The sequence below is a fragment of the Nomascus leucogenys genome, chromosome 4 (genome assembly GCF_006542625.1).
Source record: "Nomascus leucogenys isolate Asia chromosome 4, Asia_NLE_v1, whole genome shotgun sequence".
Lineage (NCBI taxonomy): Eukaryota > Metazoa > Chordata > Mammalia > Primates > Hylobatidae > Nomascus > Nomascus leucogenys.
Genome location: NC_044384.1, coordinates 47,941,525 through 47,961,273, shown reverse-complemented (window position 1 = coordinate 47,961,273; position 19,749 = coordinate 47,941,525). Strand labels below are relative to the sequence as shown.

General features: G+C 40.8%; 1 protein-coding gene across 1 annotated transcript in view; it reads right to left on the bottom strand.

Moving 5' to 3' along the window:
• Positions 1 to 16,825: 16,825 nt before the first annotated feature.
• The window catches only part of TRAPPC8 (trafficking protein particle complex 8), a 112,539-nt gene continuing 109,615 nt past the window's right edge, over positions 16,826 to 19,749 (bottom strand). Inside the window, exons 28-29 of the mRNA XM_030810612.1 lie at positions 18,973 to 19,062; positions 16,826 to 17,869 (exon numbers count right to left, since the gene is read on the bottom strand). Coding sequence (XP_030666472.1) covers positions 17,635 to 17,869; positions 18,973 to 19,062 — 325 coding nt within the window. The 3' untranslated portion in view covers positions 16,826 to 17,634. The remainder of the gene's footprint in view (positions 17,870 to 18,972; positions 19,063 to 19,749) is intronic.

Sequence of the window (19,749 nt, the reverse complement as noted above, 5' to 3'; positions counted from 1 at the left end):
CAAAATGGTGAATAATAAAAAGGAAATAAGCTGTGAACCAGGTGTCAGCCTCCTCAAAGAGAAAAGTTTGTGTGAATATTGGGAACCCTAGAATTGCTTTATCAGTCGTCTGAGGACATCCAGACTGCAGAACAATTGTCTTGATCTGCAAAGAATTTCTGCTTATCTTCCGACAGTTGTGGTGTAATACTAAGAAATAAATGTCTAGCACAGACTTTCTGTTTATGATGTTACACTAGAGGGTATATATAAAAATGGTTTCTAAGGCTATCCTTACTCCTTGGTTCTTGGCTAGCAATCTTAACAATTTCTTGATATGACACTTTTTTTCCTTTAAGATTTTACTCTAAGGATAATTTTCCAAATGGGTTGCATTCTAAAATTGTTTTGCTACTCTTAACATTACTCAAAAAAAAAGCTTCTCCGAAGTGCAAAGGTATTTTCAAGGGATTTAATGGCTGCTTTCTGTTGGGAGATAATTCTCCATGAATCTCTTGCATTTCTGCATCTCTTGTGAGCCAAAGCATTAACTTCCATTTTGTTTCAGACTACCTTTCCCTGGATGTTTGTGTCAGCCTTGGAAGATTGAGATCTGTCTCTCTCTAAAACTTAGAGTTGATTGCTTCCTGTCCAGTATAACAAAGCTAATATATCCCCCTACAGTGAAGGTCAGGCAGGTTTGCTTGCAGCCCTCTATAATAGATATTTTATAAATATTTTAGAAACCAAAGTTTGCATCTATGTTGCCCCACAATCAACCAGTGAAAGCCCATTGAGACAAATGGAACAATGAAGACTGAAATTTAAACTTTCGTTTCAATGTGGAAATTTTGCTATTTGGGCAATTTCACTCGTTTAGAAAACAGACTGTAGTTGGTGTCCTTGTTAACCCCAAGTCTTCACTTAATTCATATTCAGTGCTGCAGCTTATAGTATTAGCTGTGCTTTGGGATATTAAGGAAGGGCTTAGATTGGCCACAGTCAGGACAAAGCAGCATGAAAAAAGCTGTGGCCAAAGAGAAGCCTGTTACCTGCCAACGGCCAGAGGTGACCCTAGAAGCCTGCACAGCCGCTGCCCAGACAAGAACAACCAGGACGGCTGTGAGTATCCTGGTGGATGATGAGGGGAACCTGGTCAAAGACTAGACTTCTTCTTCTTCTTTTTTTTTTTTTTGAGATGAAGTCTCACTCCGTTGCCCAGGCTGGAGTGCAGTGGCGCGATCTCAGCTCACTGCAATCTCTGCCTCCCACGTTCAAGCGATTCTTCTGCCTCAGCATCCTGAGTAGCTAGGACTACAGGCACGCAGCACCACGCCTGGCTAATTTTTTGTATTTTTAGTAGAGATAGGGTTTCACTGTGTTAGCCAGGATGGTCTCGATCTCCTGACCTTGTGATCCACCCACCTCAGCCTCTCAAAGTGCTGGGATTACAGGCGTGAGCCACCATGCCCGGCCCAAAGACTAGACTTCTAAAACATCCTCTGGGCCAGGTGTGGTGGCTCACTCTTGTAATCCCAGCACTTTGGGAGGACAAGGCAGGCAGATCACCAGGTCAGGAGTCCGAGACCAGCCTGAACAACATGGTGAAACCCCATCTCTACTAAAAATACAAAAATTAGCCAGGCGTGGTGACGCACACCTCTAGTCCCAGCTACTCGGGAGGCTGAGGCAGGAGAATCGCTTGAACCCAGGAAGGGGAGGTTGCAGTGAGCTGAGATCACACCACTGCACTCCAGCCAGGGTGACAGAGTGAGACTCTGTCTCAGAAAAAAAAAAAAAAAAAAAAAGACTCTGGGATAAATGCCCATCAACGATAGACTGGATAAAGAAAATGTGGCACATATACATCATGGAATACTATACAGCCATAAAAAAGAATGAGTTCATGTCCTTTGCAGGGATCTGGATGAAGCTGGAAACCATCATTCTCAGCAAACTAACACAGGAACAGAAAACCAAACATTGCATGTTCTCACTCATAAGTGGGAATTGAACACTGAGAACACATGGACACAGGGAGGGGAACACCACACACTGGGGCCTGTCGGGAGGTGGGGGGCAAGGGAAGGGATAGCATTAGGAGAAATACCTAATGTAGACGAGGGGTTGATGGGTGCAGCAAACCACCATGGCACATGTATACCTATGTAACAAACCTGCACGTTCTGCACAGAACTGAAAGTATTAAAAAAAAAATGACTCTGGGAGATGAGCATTGAGGGGATAAGTGGTCAACAAGAACAATACTAAACTCAACCAAATTAACTGCTGTATTAAAAATTGGGTTTCAATAATAAACTGTGGCACATTGAACCAGCCTGCCCCTATAAAAATATCAGGTCGATCTATTCATCAAACAAATATTTTTGAACATATAGTCTACGCCCAGGCACTGCACAAAATCCATAGGTATAACATGATGAACAACATGGCTTCCTGCTAAGATCTTAAACACTCAGAGGGGACAACACCTTACCGGCAACGGCAACACAGTTTTATTAGTTAGGGTATGTTCAGCAAAAAAAATATCAATAGGTTTAATAAAATTAAACTTTACTTCTCTTGCACAAAAGTCCAGATAGACAGTCCCAGACAACTATGTAGACTGCACAATCACTGGGACCATGCGCTTCTACTAAATTGTCGCTCTATCATCGACATATGGCTTCCACCTTGTGGAAGATTCCCAGTAATGGGAGGTCTCTCAAGAACCCACAAAACATTCCCTGATAGACTCAGTTTGAGAAAACTGCCGAGACCAGAGTGCCCAGAGACCATCAATGCCAGGTTATCACAGTACCGGTGAGGTAAGGCGTTCCTACACCCTTGCTCCTCCTACTTAGGTACTCTTAACAAATTCTGGAAGATTCAGAGGCAGCCAAGTATATTGAGACAGGAAGGAGAAGCACACAGTAGAAAAATGGAGAAGTTGACTATCTTCCTCCCAAACTGAAACCTTCCCAGGAAAGAAGCCAATGTTAACTTTATGAAATTCAGAATGCTGGTGATTAAACTTCTTGGAAAATTTAATTATTGAAATTGAGGCTGTTCTTGAGATTTAAAGTGACCAGAGGGCATTGGTCAAAACAGTTATGGTACCCAATATTTCATTCATCAGTTCATTTCTTCTATTCAATTCAACAAGAATTTCTAGTATGTGTCCTGCATTGCTCTAAGTATTAAGGAATGATATGAAAGAGGCAAATCTCACAGTTGATGTGCACAAGCCCCAAGTTCACAATCAAAATAAAGCCTAGAATATTGAACAGAATTGGAAACTTAAAATAGTGTAGTGTTTGCTATAGTGTCAACCTTAAACAAAGAGATTCAGGAAATACGGTTAAATGTAGCATTTAGTCAAGCACAAATTTTAAGGATAGCCATCCAGGAACACAGATTCCAAAGAATGGAAGCCAGTGCTCCAAAGTGGAGAAGTTTTGGGGGTCATTTATATAAATAAGGTTTGGGAAGCTTAACAATGTTTCAACATTTTCCACACAAGGCTAGCACATAGTTACAGTAATCTGATTAATTGAGGTGGTGTTCTTTTTGGGAAAGGTATATTTAACATTCCATATTGAGGATATAACAGTCATGGAGTCTTCCGCACCATCTGATCTGAGTTAGATGCAAGATAATAAAGGAGGAAAGGCTAGCCGTCATCAGGAGAGGGAGGTCTTATGTCTGGCGCCATTTAGTCTTTCCTAATTGATTTGCAGAACAAGAACAACGAGAAAGAATGAATCTATAATCTGAGAAGCAGAAATTGCAGCCACATACATGTGCTCAAACCACACAGTCACATTTCCTTTAAGGCTCAACATAATTTTTAGGCTTCTAAAAATTATAACTAGTTTGAATTATTTAAGTTTCATACAGCCATTTGAAATCACATCTATTAGAGGGACTTACAGAGGGGCTTACAAAGTTCAAATGGAATTTAAGTAAATCATGTTTTAAAATGATACATTTTTTGAGAACTTATTACTGTCAGTTACTGAGCTAAGAAATTTATGGAATTAGGTTAGCCAATTGTCAAAATGACCCATTGAAATAGGAATTATTGTTGCTACACTATACAGATGAAAAAACTCAAATAGCTGGTTAAGTTACTGTCCCAAAGTCTTATATTTGGAAACGAGTAAAGCCATGGATTGAAACCCAGGTAGTGTGATTTAGGAACCTTTCAATACTAGCTCTTCCAAGGCAGTCTTGTTTGCAGAGATGACAGCCTGTATTAGTCTGTTTTCACACTGCTGTAAAGAAATACCCGAGACTGGGTAAATTATAAAGGAAAGAGGTTTAATTGACTCACAGTTCTGCATGACTGGGGAGGCCTCAGGAAACTTACAATCATGGTGGAAGGTGAAGGGGAAGCAAGGCACCTTCTTCACAAGGCAACAGGAGGGAGAATGAACACAGGAGGAACTACCGAACACTTATAAAACCATCAGATCTTACGGGAACTCACTCACTATCACAAGAACAGCATGGGGGAAACTGCCCCTATGCTTCAATTACCTCCACCTGGTCTTTCCCTTGACACATGGGGATTATGGGGATTACAATTCAAGATGAGATTTCAGATGGGGACACAGCCAAACCATATTACAGCCTGTTATTTGCAAGTAAACTCATACATCCAAAAACGTATTATTGTTTAGAAAATATTACAACCTACCTTTAAATACTTAAAATATTCAAATACTTTTTATAAACTTGATACATCAATCTTGATATCGATTTTGAAATTTAAAGGTAACAGAATATGCCCCACAATAAATATACCACTGTGACAAGAATTATTTTGAGTTATAGGCAACTGAGAACCAGTAGATGCAGGAAAAGCTTTTTACTTCCCCCTATCTAAAAGGAAAGTATAAAATTTTCCTTTTATAAAAGATATTTATATTAAAGAAGGAAATTTCCATTGTAAAGATGTCTCCATACCAAGAAGAGAGGCTCCTGGAGACAACTCTTACCACCTGATATGGTTTGGCTGTGTCCCCACACAAATCTCATCTCGAATTGTAGTTCCCATAATCCCTGTGTGTCATGGGAGGGACGAGGTGGGAGGCAATCTAATCATGGGGGTGGTTCCTCTCATGCTGTTCTCGCGATAGTGAGTGAGTTCACGGGAGACCTGATGGTTGTATAAGGGGCTTTCCCCCCTTTTGCTCAGCACTTCTCCTGCTGCCGCCGTGTGAAGAACGACGTGTTTGCTTCCCCTACCACCGTGATTGTAAGTTTCCTGAGGCCTCCCCAGCCACGCTGAACTGTGAGTCAATTAGACCTCTTTCCTTTATTAATTACCCAGTCTCAGGTATGTCTTTATTAGCAGCGTGAGAACGAACTAATACACCACCTGAGAGGCTCTTCTCAGCATGACAAAACAACTTTTAGTTACCATGCATTTCCTTCACTCTCCTTCCCAGAACTTGCCCCTAACTCTAGCCCAAATCCCCCTTTCTTTTGTTTAGCCTAAAATGGTATATAAGTTTCAATCATCTGGCCACCTCCTCAGGCCACATTTTTAATTTGTGAACTCCTCCAAACTCTGCTATGTGTTACCTCATGTAATGCTAATTTCAACATTTTAAAGGCAAAGGGTATGGACAACATTGATGCAAACTTGCACTCCTAGTGCCCTCTAGTGGATATAGTTGGTTTCAGGTATCACTTGCTAAGTTTTAATGAAACTTCCCATAAAAAGGAATGCTCTGTCACTATGTCCGCTCTCCTTTCTCTTCCTCTATTATTTGGCCTTGTCCATGTTCCCAAGATACTCTGACAATGTTACTCAGTGTTAATACTAATAAAACTCTATTTACAAAACAGTTGTTTATTTAGAAAAAGAGCCGTACCCACTTATTTGTGTCTGCTGAAACAAAAGAGCTGAGTAGTTGCAACAAAGACTGTATGACCTGCAAGGCCTAAAATATGTATTATCTGTCATTTTACAAAAAAAGTTCGCTAACCTCTAATCATGGAACATATCACTAGTTCTGAAAGATGCTTTGGCCAGGAAAGGCTATTCCCTAGTTGAATATGTTTGGGAAACCCTCCATTAATATATTAAGCAGTAAAGAAACCTCTTTAATTTTAATTCTATATTTATTTACTTAGTTTACTCCGGGAATTCTTTTTTTCACCTAAGACCTATTAATATCGTATTCAATGAAACGTATTTTGGGAAATATTACTTTATAATATTGTGTTTTCTTGGAGTCAACAATTCTGTTTTTCACAATAGAAGAATTGCTTTCTAAAGAATAGCACTATGCTTAGCTTTCATTTACTATATAACAATATTTTAAAAATTCATTTTCAGCTGGGCGCAGTGGCTCACACCTGTAATCCCAGCACTTTGGGAGGCTGAGGCAGGTGGATCACCTGAGGCCAGGAGTTTGAGACCAGCTTGGCCAACACGGTGAAACCCTGTCTCTACTAAAAACACAAAAATTAACCGGGAGTGGTGGCCTTCGCTTGTAATCCCAGCTACTTGGGAGGCTGAGGCAGGAGAATTGCTTGAACCCTGGAGGCAGAAGTTGCAGTGAGCCGAGATTGTACCACTGCACTCCAGCCTGGGCAACGAGAGTGAAACTCCACTTGAAAAAAAAAAAAAAGGAAAAAAAATTCATTTAATCTTGTTACTCTGAAATTTTTTTTTTCTATTACACTGCTGTTTCTTTGTTATCTTCTGCCTTTTTTTTTTTTTTTTTTTTTTTTGAGACAGTCTTGCCCTGTTGCCCAGGCTGGAGTGCAGTGGCATGATCTCAGCTCACTGCAGCCTCTGCCTCCCGGGTTCCAGTGATTCTGCTGCCTCAGCCTCCTGGGTAGTTGGGATTACAGGCGCATGTCACCACGCCCAGCTAATTTTTGTATTTTTAGTAGTGACGGGGTTTCACCATGTTGGCCAGGCTGGTCTCAAACTCCTGACCTCAGGTGATCCGCCTGCCTTGGCCTCCCAAAGCACTGGGATTACAGGCATGAGCCACCATGCCTGGCCTGTTGTCTTCTTTATTCATTCATTTAGTTTTTGAGCATGGTCATTTTTTAAATGCTTAATTATGCACCTCAAATATTCAGAAGAAAATGCACTTTTAAAATGATTTTCGATGATTATTAATGCAGGATTCCACAAAATATGGAAATTAAAAAAGAGTAGGAGTAGAAACTAGCCCTCCTTTTAATCGAAATTTCCTACCGTGCCAAAAGCAGCTAGTTCACCTTTTAACAAATAATTAGGCCTAACTGTTGAGGGCTGAGTAAAGCAAAGTGAGTTTACAAATGAGACTGAGGTAGGGCACGATGGCTCATGCCTGTAATCCCAACACTTTGGGAGTCTGAGGTGGGTGGATTACTTGAGGCCAGGAGTTTGAAACCAGCCTCGCCCAAATGGTGAAACCCCATCTCCACCACAAATGCAAAAATTAGCCGACGTGGTGGCACATGCCTGTGAGAGAGGAGGTAAAAAGAAACTAGTTAGGCAGATGGTTAGGGCAAAGAGTCCTTGGCAGAACTTCCCTTCGAACAAAAAGCTGCCCAAGAAATCACTTCTCTTCTAACAAAGAGCAGCCTGGAAGATCGGACTGCAAACAAACATAAGGAAGCAGCTCCAGCAAAGAAGGGAAGCTTCCTGGGTAATCAGCAAGCTTCACTTGCATATGGTGGGTCCCAGTAAGCACATTCCTTTCCCTTTTTGGACATACTCAGAAGGAAGCTAGAAGTTTGCATGAAGTATGCCTGCAGCTGCACTGATAGGTAGGGGTACCTGGTGCCAGGCATGTCAACCACGGGGGCTTCACCTCCCCTTTTTTTTTTTAGCACATCCACAGTAGGAAAGAGATAAGCAACATGGAGTAGCTCAGGCCAAGGACCTGCCTACATAATAAAAGGTTGGGGTGGAGCTACCAGAAATTCATGCCTTATGCAAATGAGATGCCCAGCCCTCATCAGTTTCTTATACAAGCTTTTACATTCAACTATAGAAGCGGCAACACTTTTCGGGACTCCTCTCTGCAGCAGAGAGCTGTTCTCTTTCTTTCACGTATTAAACTTCTGCTCTAACCTCATCCTTGGTTTGTCCATGTCCTTGATTTCCTCAGCCATGAGACCAAGAACTTCGGGTGCCACCCCAGGCAATGAGGCCATTTCACCTGTAGTCCCAGCTACTCTGGAAGCTGAGGTGGGAGGATTGCTTGAGCCCGGGAGGTTGAGGTTGCAGTGAGCCAAGATCATGCCACTGCACTCCAGCCTCAGCAACAGAGCAAAACCCTATCTTGAAAAAAAAAAAAGGAGACTGAAAGGAGTATCAGGAATGTTAGAGGAAAACTAGAAGTGTGTCCATCACACTTTTCTTTCCATGCTTCCATAGAATCTTCAGTTAATAATCATGGAAAATCATCTTCAAAGTGTCTTTTCTGTGTCTGTTATGACAGCCAACATGAGAACGTCCCTTTTTTCAACTGGAATCTGGAGAAAAGCAGAGAAGGCAGGGCTGAACAATTTTACTGGCAACTCATTTTTGTAAGAAAAAAATAATCTTGCAATAAAGCAAGGTGGAGGTAAATATTCAGCATCAATTTCTGTATCTGCTAATCTTGGTTGGTTGAAAAGTAGCAAAGGCTGAAATTAATTGTATATATAAGTTTTGATCATAAGATAAATTACTGGAACTCGGTATTACTACAGTACAATCTTGCAAATAGTTGGTCAAGAAACTCCTTTTAAAAATGAGTTTAACCAGGCATGGTGGTGCACGCCTGTAGTCCTAGCTACTTGGGAGGCTAAAGTGGGAGGATCACCTGAGCCCAGTAGTTGAAGACCAGCCTTGCAACATAACAAGACCCTGTCTTAATATATTTTTTAAAATAAGTTTAGAAACCAGACTAGGTATGTATAGAAAATAATACAAGAAAAAAAGGAAGGAGGAAGAAGAAAAATTGTCTGAATGATGTTATGGAGCAGACAAAATATGTAACCAAAGATATACCCATACAAATTTTAAAACTAACACTTAAGGAAGCAATTCGCTTTACATAACAAGAGTACAAGGCAGAGATATAAGATCACAGAGACAAGATGATAATAATGACGTGAAAAAAGTGAAAAATAAAAATATAACCAGGGTACCTAACCCTGGGTGGTTATTTAGCCTTTGAAAAACAGGTCAGGCCATATTCTAGAAGTGGCTACCAAAAGACTTTCAAATATCAGCTGTCTTAATAGTACTAGTGAGTTTATTAATCAACATTGTTGACAAAAAGAAAAGCAAACTCTGTAAAATATTTAAAGCAGTTTATTTCGAGCTAATATGCGTGACTGTGCCCGGGGAATAGTCTTGGGAGGTCCTGAGAAAGGGTGCCAGAGCAGTAGGGTTATAGTTTGGTTTTATACATTTTGGGGAGACAGAAGTTACAGGCAAAGACATAAATCAATACATGGAATACATAAATTATACATTGGTTCAGCCCAGAAAGGCAGAACGTCTTGAAGTGGGGACCTCACAGGTTATAGGTGGATTTAAAGATTTTCTGATTGGCAGTTGGTTGAAGGAGTTAAGCTTTGTCTAAAGATTTGAAGTCAGTAGGAAGAAATAGAGTTAAGATAAAGAGGGTTGTGGAAGCCAAGGTTCTTTTATGTAGATAAAGCCTCCAGGCAGCCGACTTCAGACAGAATAGATGATAAATGTCTCTTTTCAGACCTTAAAATGTGTCAGGCTCTTAGTTAATCTCCCCTATATCTGAGAAAGGCCTGGCTGTAATAATGAAGATTTTCTATGGATGCAAACTTCCCCTACAAAAGACACCTTTGCAGGGCCATTTAAAAATATGTCAAAGCAATATATTTTGAGGTAAAATGTTTTTATTTCTCTCATGGTCTGCTGTCATGGGATGCTATACCAGTCCGATTGCAATTTGGTATCGTACTGCCAGAGGCTGTTTTGTCAGTCTTGTGATCTCTAATGTTAATGCTGGTCAGCTATGTCTGAACTCCAAAAGAGAGGAGGCGTAACAAGGTGTGTTTGACTTCCCTTCCTGTCATGACCTGGAATTTAGTTTTTCAGGATTTTCTGGGATCCCCTTGGCCAAGCCTAAAAGTCTGTTCAGTCGGTTGGGGGCTTAGGATTTTATTTTTGATTTACAACTTTAAGGGGATATGAATGGTGTTCAAACTAGGTGTTTTGACTAGAGATATTGTACAAACTCCTACATGCTTGGATGAAGTGGCTTAAGAATCTAATTAGGGGCCGGGTGCAGTGGCTCATGTCTGTAATCCCAGCACTTAGGGAGGCCAAGGCAGGTGGATCAATTGAGGCCAGGAGTTTGAGACCAACCTGGCCAACATGGTGAAACCCTGACTCTATTAAAAATACAAAAATTAGCCAGGTGTGGTAGTACGCACCTGTAGCCCCAGCTACTTGGGAGGCTGAGGTGGGAGGATCTCGTGAGCCCAGGAGGCGAAGGTTGCAGTGAGGCAAGATCACAGCACTGCACTCCACTCTGAGCGACACAGTGAGACCCTGTCTTAAAAAAAAAAAAAAAAAATCTAGTTAGGCCAGTAGCCCATACCTGTCAGAGGAACTTGAACCAGAGAGACTCCATTTTGAGTGAGGGCTAGGAAAATGAGGCTGAGACTGGCTAGGCTGCATTCTCAGAAAAAATAGGCATTCCTAGCCTCTAGACATTTACAGTTAAGGGAACAAATTAATAATGTTTACTAAAACAGACCCAGACTTGGGAATGTCCCGATATCCTGATGTCTGGAGAACAAAGACATTCCTAATTTTGCTTTAAAGATGATAATATCGATTCTTGCAAAATATAGTAATTAAGAAAATTAATTCTTTAACACAAACTCTTGTAGCAGAACACATCTCCCCATATATACAAGCATTGTACCTAGGATGGATGTGTTCCTCCTCTTACTTTTGGGAACGTCCTACTCTATCTATGGAGTACCTGTCCTTTCACTTTACTGACAAACTCCCTTTTGCTTTGCACTGTGGACTTGCCCTGAATTCTTTCTTGGGTGAGATCCAAGAATACTCTCTTGGGGTCTGGATCGGAACCCTTTTCCTGTAACATATCCATTGGAGTGGCATGCTCCACCCAAGGCTAAAATTCAGTCCTGGTTCTGGTCACTAAGCTATCAGAGGGTTCTGTCCCTTGATTCCTTGTTGTCCATCATATCCGAATTGAGTGACCCCTTCTGCCAAAAGGTAGGGAATTAGAACTTACCCAAGCATCTAAGTAATCATATGATTGCCTTGTTAATATGAAATATTTGTATATGTGGCCAAATTCATTGTAACATACTAGTGCATTGACAGCCTGAGAGGAGGAGAGCTGTAGTGGATGTGAATACACATCCCAGTGTTAGTGATACAGCTCTGACGAGTGGAGGAACACCAGGGCTCTTGTCTCACGCGAATTAGGTGAAATGACACAGACACACGTGGAGTAGTTTTTAAGGAATGAAGAGTTTAATAGGCAAGAAAGAAGGGAGAAGACAGAGGGAAGAAGCTCCCCCGTGTAGAGACAGAGGGAGGGGGACTCCAAAGCCGAGAGAGGAGACCCCAAGTGCGGTGGATACCAGCCAGTTATGTGAGGAGGTTGGAGGAGGCAGTGTCTGATTTGCATAGGGCTCAAGGGATTGGTTTGACCAGGCATGTCATTCATGTAGCCCACAAAAAAACTGGCCCTCCCACCCTAGCCTTTTAATATGCAAATGAAGGTCGCCATGATGTTCTACACACATGGGGATATGTGGGGGTAGCCATATTGTCAGGCACCTGCGGGAGCAAGGGCAAGAGAACAAGGGTGGGAATCACCATGTTTGGGTGGATCCAGTTTCTAATGGACTGCGTTTGCGTATCAAAGGTTGGCAGCCCAGCTGTAAAGACCTGGGCTGTTTCTGGAGCTACTTTAAAAGAAACAACTTTCGGGGCTGGGGGAGGGATAGCATTAGGAGAAATACCTAATGTAAATGATGAGTTGATGGGTGCAGCTAACCAATGGTACATGTATGCCTATGTAACAAACCTGCGCGTTGTGCACATGTACCTTAGAACTTAAAGTATAATAATAAAAAAAAAAACAACTTTCCAAGGACCCCTTTTCCTATCTGCCTAAAATAATTTCTTAATAACTCCTACCACATGGGGCTCAGAATATAATACCCCAAAATATGGCACTTTGACATGTTGAACTAAAGAAGCAGCCTCAAGGTCTTTCTACCTCCCACCTCCACACTGACTCTACCCCAACCCTGTTTCTCCTAAAGCACAGGAGAATCACAGAAAAATCAGGATTTTTCTCTGATAGTCCTTTATCTATCTGAAGACTGGACTCACCAGAGGGACTGCCCCCTCTTCCCTCTCTGAAATCTCATTTTCTATCTCAGAAAAGACTGAGGAATGAAACCACACCTGGAAAGACTTTTTCACAAGATAATGTTTGTCACGCACGTCCGTGTGAAGAGATCACCGAACAGGCTTTGTGTGAGCAACAAGGCTGTTTATTTCACCTGGGTGCAGGCGGGCTGAGTCCCAAAAAGGAGTCAGCGAATGGAGATGGTAGGGGCAGTTTTATGGGATTTGGAAAATTACAGTCAAAGGGGTTGTTCTCTGGCAGGCAGGAGCGGGTCACAAGGTGCTCAGTGGGGGAGCTTCTGAGCCAGAAGGAATTTCACAAGGTAACATCATCAGTTAAGGCAGGAACCAGCCATTTTCACTTCTTTTGTGATTCTTCAGTTGCTTCAGGCCATCTGGATGTGTATGTGCAGGTCACAGGGGATATGATGGCTTAGCTTGGGCTCAGTGGCCAGACAATGTTTGCCTCTTGGGCTCATTCAAATTCCAGAGAATCATTTACAAGTTACTGCCTCCAGGTCCATTCATTCCCACTAACAATCATTTACTCCTCCTCAAAATTGCGACACCTCCATCTCCCTTTCCTCTGTGAAGTGTATAGTAGCATCTGGATCTCACTGGGTTACTGGGAAATCGTTCTCATGTGACTCCCCTGTGCTTAAGCTGGTTAAATAAGTTTCACATGCCTTCTTCTATGATCAGCTTATTGTCAGTTTATTTTCAGTGAACCTTTTGAAGGCAGAGGGGAAGCTTTCCCTTGGCCCCTACATCTTGGTGTCCAGAACAGACCCAGTTTATCCCATTGTCCCCATAATTGTAATTTCTTTTTTTTTTTTTTTTTTTGAGACGGAGTCTCGCTCTGTCGCCCAGGCTGGAGTGCAGTGGCTCAATCTCGGCTCACTGCAAGCTCCACCTCCCGGGTTCACGCCATTCTCCTGCCTCAGCCTCTCCCAGTAGCTGGGACTACAGGCGCCCGCCACCACGCCCGGCTAATTTTTTGTATTTTTTTAGTAGAGACGGGGTTTCACTGTGGTCTCGATCTCCTGACCTCGTGATCCGCCCGCCTCGGCCTCCCAAAGTGCTGGGATTACAAGCATGAGCCACCGCGCCCGGCCAATTGTAATTGTTAATAGTGCCCTCTTTCACTCTCAAAATGTCTCTTTTGGGATGAAAACTTATGTGGTCATCCTCTCTATAACTCTCATCTACCTATACCTAGTAGAGACTACATGTATCTGCCCAAAAGAACCTAGTTGTGAATGGCAAAATAGGCCAACCAACACCAAAAGCTTGTAAGAGTTCATAGTTCTGATCAATAGCCAAGAAATAATAAAATTGATAGGCAGGCTGGGATTGTTAACCCCAGCCTTATCAAGTGTTTAACCTAACTGAACAAACGCACTACTAGAAACTCAATTTTCATTTCAGCTACAAATATGCAACACTTTTAATTTCTTAAACTTTTGTTACAGCTACAAATATGCAACACTTTTAAGTTTAATTTCAATATCCTTGAAGTAGAAAAGTAGTCTTTGAACAAATCACCGTATCTTACGGGCATGTGTTTAAAACACTGGCCTAGCTACCGAGAACTTTTAAAGATTGACATTTCCATCATGTGCCTGACAATTTAATCAACCTTATAAAGTGCTTCTCAGCCTTCCTGGGACAATGTTTCCCAAAGTGTACTATGCAGATCCTTTCTTCAGAACCGGGGCTTGTTAAAATCCCAAGATTTAAAAACAACAAACGAAAACAAAAGGAAATTAACAACAAAACCAAAGTTTCATCCCCAAACCAGACCAACAAAATTGGGTTCAGAAGGTAGAACCTCTGGTATTACACTTTTAGTAACTCCCTAATGATTATGCTCCTACATTTTGAGAACCACTGATCCACTGGGTTCTAAAAGCTGGAAGATTCCATAAGATACCTTAGTTCTTGACCAGCTGCAATGTAGATGTTGGAACATTTCTCATGGTCTGTGCCCAGAGGTGTGCCGATGAATGTTTATCAATTATTCTCCGGGGAAAAAAAAGCTTTTAAACTGCTAGTTTGTGTAGCACACACTTTACAAGTAACAATAAAATATGCAATACTCTTTTTTTTTTTTTTGAGACGGAGTCTTGCTCTGTCGCCCAGGCTGGAGTGCAGTGGCGCGATCTTGGCTCACTGCAAGCTCCGCCTCCCGGGTTCACGCCATTCTCCTGCCTCAGCCTCTCCGAGTAGCTGGGACTACAGGCGCCCGCCACCACGCCTGGCTAATTTTTTGTATTTTTAGTAGAGACGGGGTTTGACCGTGGTCTCGATCTCCTGACCTCAGGATCCGCTCGCCTCGGCCTCCCAAAGTGCTGGGATTACAAGCGTGAGCCACCGCGCCTGGCCTAATACTCTTTATTGTAAATTCCAAAAAGCCAATTGATTCTCAGAGTAGTTTCTTTTTTTTTTTTTTTTTTTTTTTGAGGTGGAGTCTCGCTCATTTCACCCAGGCTGGACTGCAGTGGCACTATCTCGGCTCACTGCAAGCTCCGCCTCCTGGGTTCATGCCATTCTCCTGCCTCAGCCTCCCGAGTAGCTGGGACTACAGGTGCCCGCCACTGCGTCCGGCTAATTTTTTGCATTTTTAGTAGAGACGGGGTTTCACTGTGTTAGCCAGGATGGTCTCTGTCAGGCCTCTGAGCCCAAGCTAAGCCATCGCATCCCGTGACTTGCACGTATACACCCAGATGGCCTTAACTGAAGAATCACAAAAGAAGTGACTATGCCCTGCCCCACCTTAACTGATGACATTCCACCACAAAAGAAATGTAAATGGCCGGTCCTTGCCTTAAGTGATGACATTACCTTGTGAAAGTCCTTTTCCTGGCTCATCCTGGCTCAAAAAGCACCCCCACTGAGCCCCTTGCGACTACCACTCTTGCCCGCCAGAGAACAAACCCCCTTTGACTGTAATTTTCCTTTACCTACCCAAATCCTATAAGACGGCCCCACCCTTATCTCCCTTCGCTGACTCTTTTCGGACTCAGCCCGCCTGCACCCAGATGAAATAAACAGCCATGTTGCTCACACAAAGCTTGTTTGGTGGTCTCTTTACACGGACGCGCATGGAAGTCTCGATCTCCTGACCTCATGATCCGCCCGCCTTGGCCTCCCAAAGTGCTGGGATTACAGGCATGAGCCACCGTGCCAGGCCTCTCAGAGTAGTTTCGTTGATTTTTGCTGAGCTCTTGTATAGAAAACCAACCTATGTTGCAATTGATAAGCGAGAATAATTTTAGTATGAATGCTGGTTGATATTTTTGTTTACATTAGCGAGGAAGAGGAAGTGAGAAAACACATGTTGGATCTTTGCTAGTTCATCAGTGATACGGGCAACTTTGTTGAACTGGGTAACACTTTTCAGATACTGCAGGAATATTTTCCTAAACTATTTGTGCTACTCGTTACAGCTACAAATATGCAACACTTTTAAGTTTAATATGCATCACTAACATTTTCTCCATCACTTTCTTAGGTCTAGCATAGACAACAAAAATAAATAAATCAAGCCCTGGTGTGTAGCATTTGCCGGTTTTCCTGAGGTAAACATTCTACTATCATTGATTTCAAGCTACCAGCAAGTCACTGAATGCAGAGTTGGCAAGAGATGAGCAGAAACACATCATTATGTAGTATTTCCAGGATACGGATGCAATAGATATAAATAATCCTGAATAATATTTAGGAAGTAATTTTGAGTGCTTTATTACCTTTATTTTTAATATATTCAGTTGTAGGTTTATATAATTTTTTATTAGTGTCTAATAATTGGTTCACTATTCAGCTGAGTGGTTTAAATACGAGATACCACTGTCATTATGCCTCCTTCTCATTCTTGTCTTTCCTCCTCAGACTTTCTTATAAGCCTTCATGGCCCTAAACTCTCAAGAAAGAAATGAGTGTCCTTAGAATGTGACCTTCCTCTCCAACTTGTCCCACAGAGTAGAAGGAGCTGAGAAGCCAGAGACCCACTTAAGATACAGAAGCATAAGCAGCAGTTGCAGAGACGCACACAGACTAGCCACCCCTCTCTCAAGAAGAGTTGTTCCAAGTACAGGTTTGGAATCAATCTGAAAATGGGCTCTTTTGATCTCTCCCCATTTTGGTGTAGTCTGCTCCGATTAGTGCTGAGATTGAGACTGGAACAAACCATGGTAGCTGTCAATGGCACAAGGACCCCATCTGCTCCAGACTTGGCTGACCCTGGCTCTTGTACTCCCTGCCACCCACTCCTACACCCTGTCTTCCCTCCTTCTCCAATGACAAGAGATATTCATTTGAAACACCCTTGCTCCCATTTCTCTATCTGCAGCAGGGCTGAATTGAAATTTCTTATGTCCAAATGCCCATTCTCTGAATAAAAAGATATTTTGAAACCAGACTTTCTAATCAACAGATACTAATACGCTATACAGTGAATAGCATGTCTTTATTCTATTTACAGTACATTTGTTATAAATATAATACATTTTTGAAAAGCTTATTTTTAATTAACTTGAGATTTATATTTTAAACAGATCAACTCAATTGTTAACGTTATATAATAAAGAATATGGTAATTTTAATGACAAAAATTGTATTGTGAAATAGTGCACTCTATACTGAGATGAATGAGGGGAAAAAAGTCAAAACTCCTTTCAAAACTATATTCAAAGCATCAGAAAAAAATTTTTTCTTTTTACAAAGTTATGTATAAGCCATAGGGACCACCAGATACTGAAATATGAAGACTCTATGACCAAAGTTCAAAACTGATTTTAAGGAACTGTGTGAAGCAAGACAGGAAAATTTGTATTTAACACTCTATAGAACTTCACAGTAAAGCTGGAATTTAGAGACTAATGGCTTAACAGGAGTACTGCCAGCAAGGCCTTTCCTTTCTCAGAATCATCTCCTAATATTCATATACCATTGACAAGTTGTAACAGCAGACTTAGACTCTGTGTTTTAAGATGGGGCTTAATAAGGTGCACAGATATGTTGAAATCCTGTATTATGAGCATGTAAATTATTCTCAGGGTTTAAAAAAATACAGAAAAAGAATATAAGTATTCTCAGTCCAACGTGCTTTGCATCATCAACAAAATGATAAGTCTAAGTATTTTGCAGGGATCAGATATCAATCAACCTCCATAACAAGTTAGGTATATCAAATACTGCTGTAAAACCCATCCAGCAAAAACTGATTATTGTGGATTTCAGTACAAATTTCCAAGTTGTCACACATTATTGATGATGATCAGGGCAGGCATGGAATTCTGCTGACTTGTTTCAAACACTGTAACTTGGTCCGATAACTTGGCAAATACCCTAGGAGTTCCAAGATTATAAACACCTGTATGAACAAAGCACGCTTTCAGCTGCAGACTGTGAATCTCCTGGCTTTTAAGTTGAAGTTTATACTGTGTTTGTCCAAGCCATGTGAATGATCCATGGATTTCCAGTGCTTCTGGACTAAGGGAGGAGGAAAATGGTAAGTTACAGGATTTTTTTCTTTTAAATTTTTTTCCCAAAGTCACATTAACATATCCCTTTCAGCTGGGCGCGGTGGCTCACACCTGTAATCCCAGCACTTTGGGAGGCTGAGGCAGGTGGATCACCTGAGGTCAGGAGTTCAAGACCAGCCTACCAACATAATGAAGCCCCGTCTCTACTAAAAATACAAAATTAGCCAGGTATGGTGGTGCATGCCTGTAATCCCAGCTACTCAGGAGGCTGAGGCAGGAGAATCGCTTGAACCTGGGAGGCAGAGGTTGCAGTGAGCTGAGATTGCACTACTGCACTCCAGCCCATGAGAGAGCGAGACTCCATCTCAAGAAGAAAACAAACATATCCTTTTCATCTAACAATTCTATTTCTAAAAATTATTTTATGAAACCAACTGTTTATTAATAATAGCAACATCATTACTATAACAGCTAACATTTATTATTTTTAATAGTTACTATTTTCTAGGCACAATGCTAAGAGTGGATTATTTCATTTAATGCCCATAAGAGTTAGTATATGTTGGAACTTGATTTCAAACCAAAGCTTTTAACTCCTTAGTTAGCCATATATAAGTGTCTGTACACGAATGCTTATAATATTGAAACTGTTTATAATATTGAAAAACGGAAAACAATACAGTACCCCCAATAAAGTATTAATAAATTTATGATACTCAAAATCACATATATAGGTGTGTGTCTGGATTTCAGAGAACTGTCCCAGATCCTGTTTGGGGTGTTATACAAAAATACAAAGTATACGCTTTATAGTATTTTTCCAAAAATTCAAAAATTTCTGAATTCCCAAAAGCATTTGGCTCTAGGAGTATCTGATGTAGGATTGTGGATCTGGATTTTTTTTGTTGTTAAGTACTATTTTATAATCAAGAAAAAAAATCTTTAATATTTAAAACCTCTGTAACACATCTGTAAGCCTTCTATATTACCAAACAAAAAACCAGGACAAGCTTGAGTAACTTTCTTATCCATGTTAGGTAATTATTTGCATAATTTCAAAATATTAAATTGCTCCCAAATCAAATAACCTTGCACTAAACAAATCTTTACCTTGTTGTTTTATGCCGAAGATCAACTATGACATCTACATCAGCCTTAGAACAATTGGAAAGTAAAAGAGTGACTGGTACTAAACAAAGGCTATGGAAGAAAAATAAACAAAGTTATATATTTTTTTCTTCTTAAAAGGAATTTTCCTGAAAATAACACTTAAGAATATGTAACAGAGCATAAGCTCCTTAAAAACAATCAGATTCAAGAAGGAAAAAGCTCAAGTTCCAAAATCACTCAAGACAAATTATTTTGTAAATAAAAAATATATTAATACAATGACAATATTAAATATCAGAATATATACATTCACAGAACTATTTTATTTTCATTTATTACAGTTAATCTTCTGAAAACAACTAAAATGTTTCTAGATATTTCACAAAATGAAAAACAAAATCTCAACTTAGATCAATGAAGAAAAAGTAAACCATGAAAATGCCAACAACTAATACTGTTGTCTTTGTGCTTATTAAAAATTACTTAATTTTGAGAACTTGGCCTAGACTGACATTTGTTTTTCTATCAAATTTGTACAACATCATGTTTTGAAGAATATGAGAATGATTTCTACATAGTTATGAGGAAATCCCTTTCAAGTGGATACATTTTGCTCAGGTCGCCTAGTTTCTGATACCATGTTATAATTAATAAATTACTAAAGCATAGGAAAAAAGACAAGCAGTGATGAGAAGAGGACATGTGAATAGAGCGGTACAGATTTCAAATCAAGAATGCAAGAAATGAATATAACATATGTACAAATGAAGCAGGGTT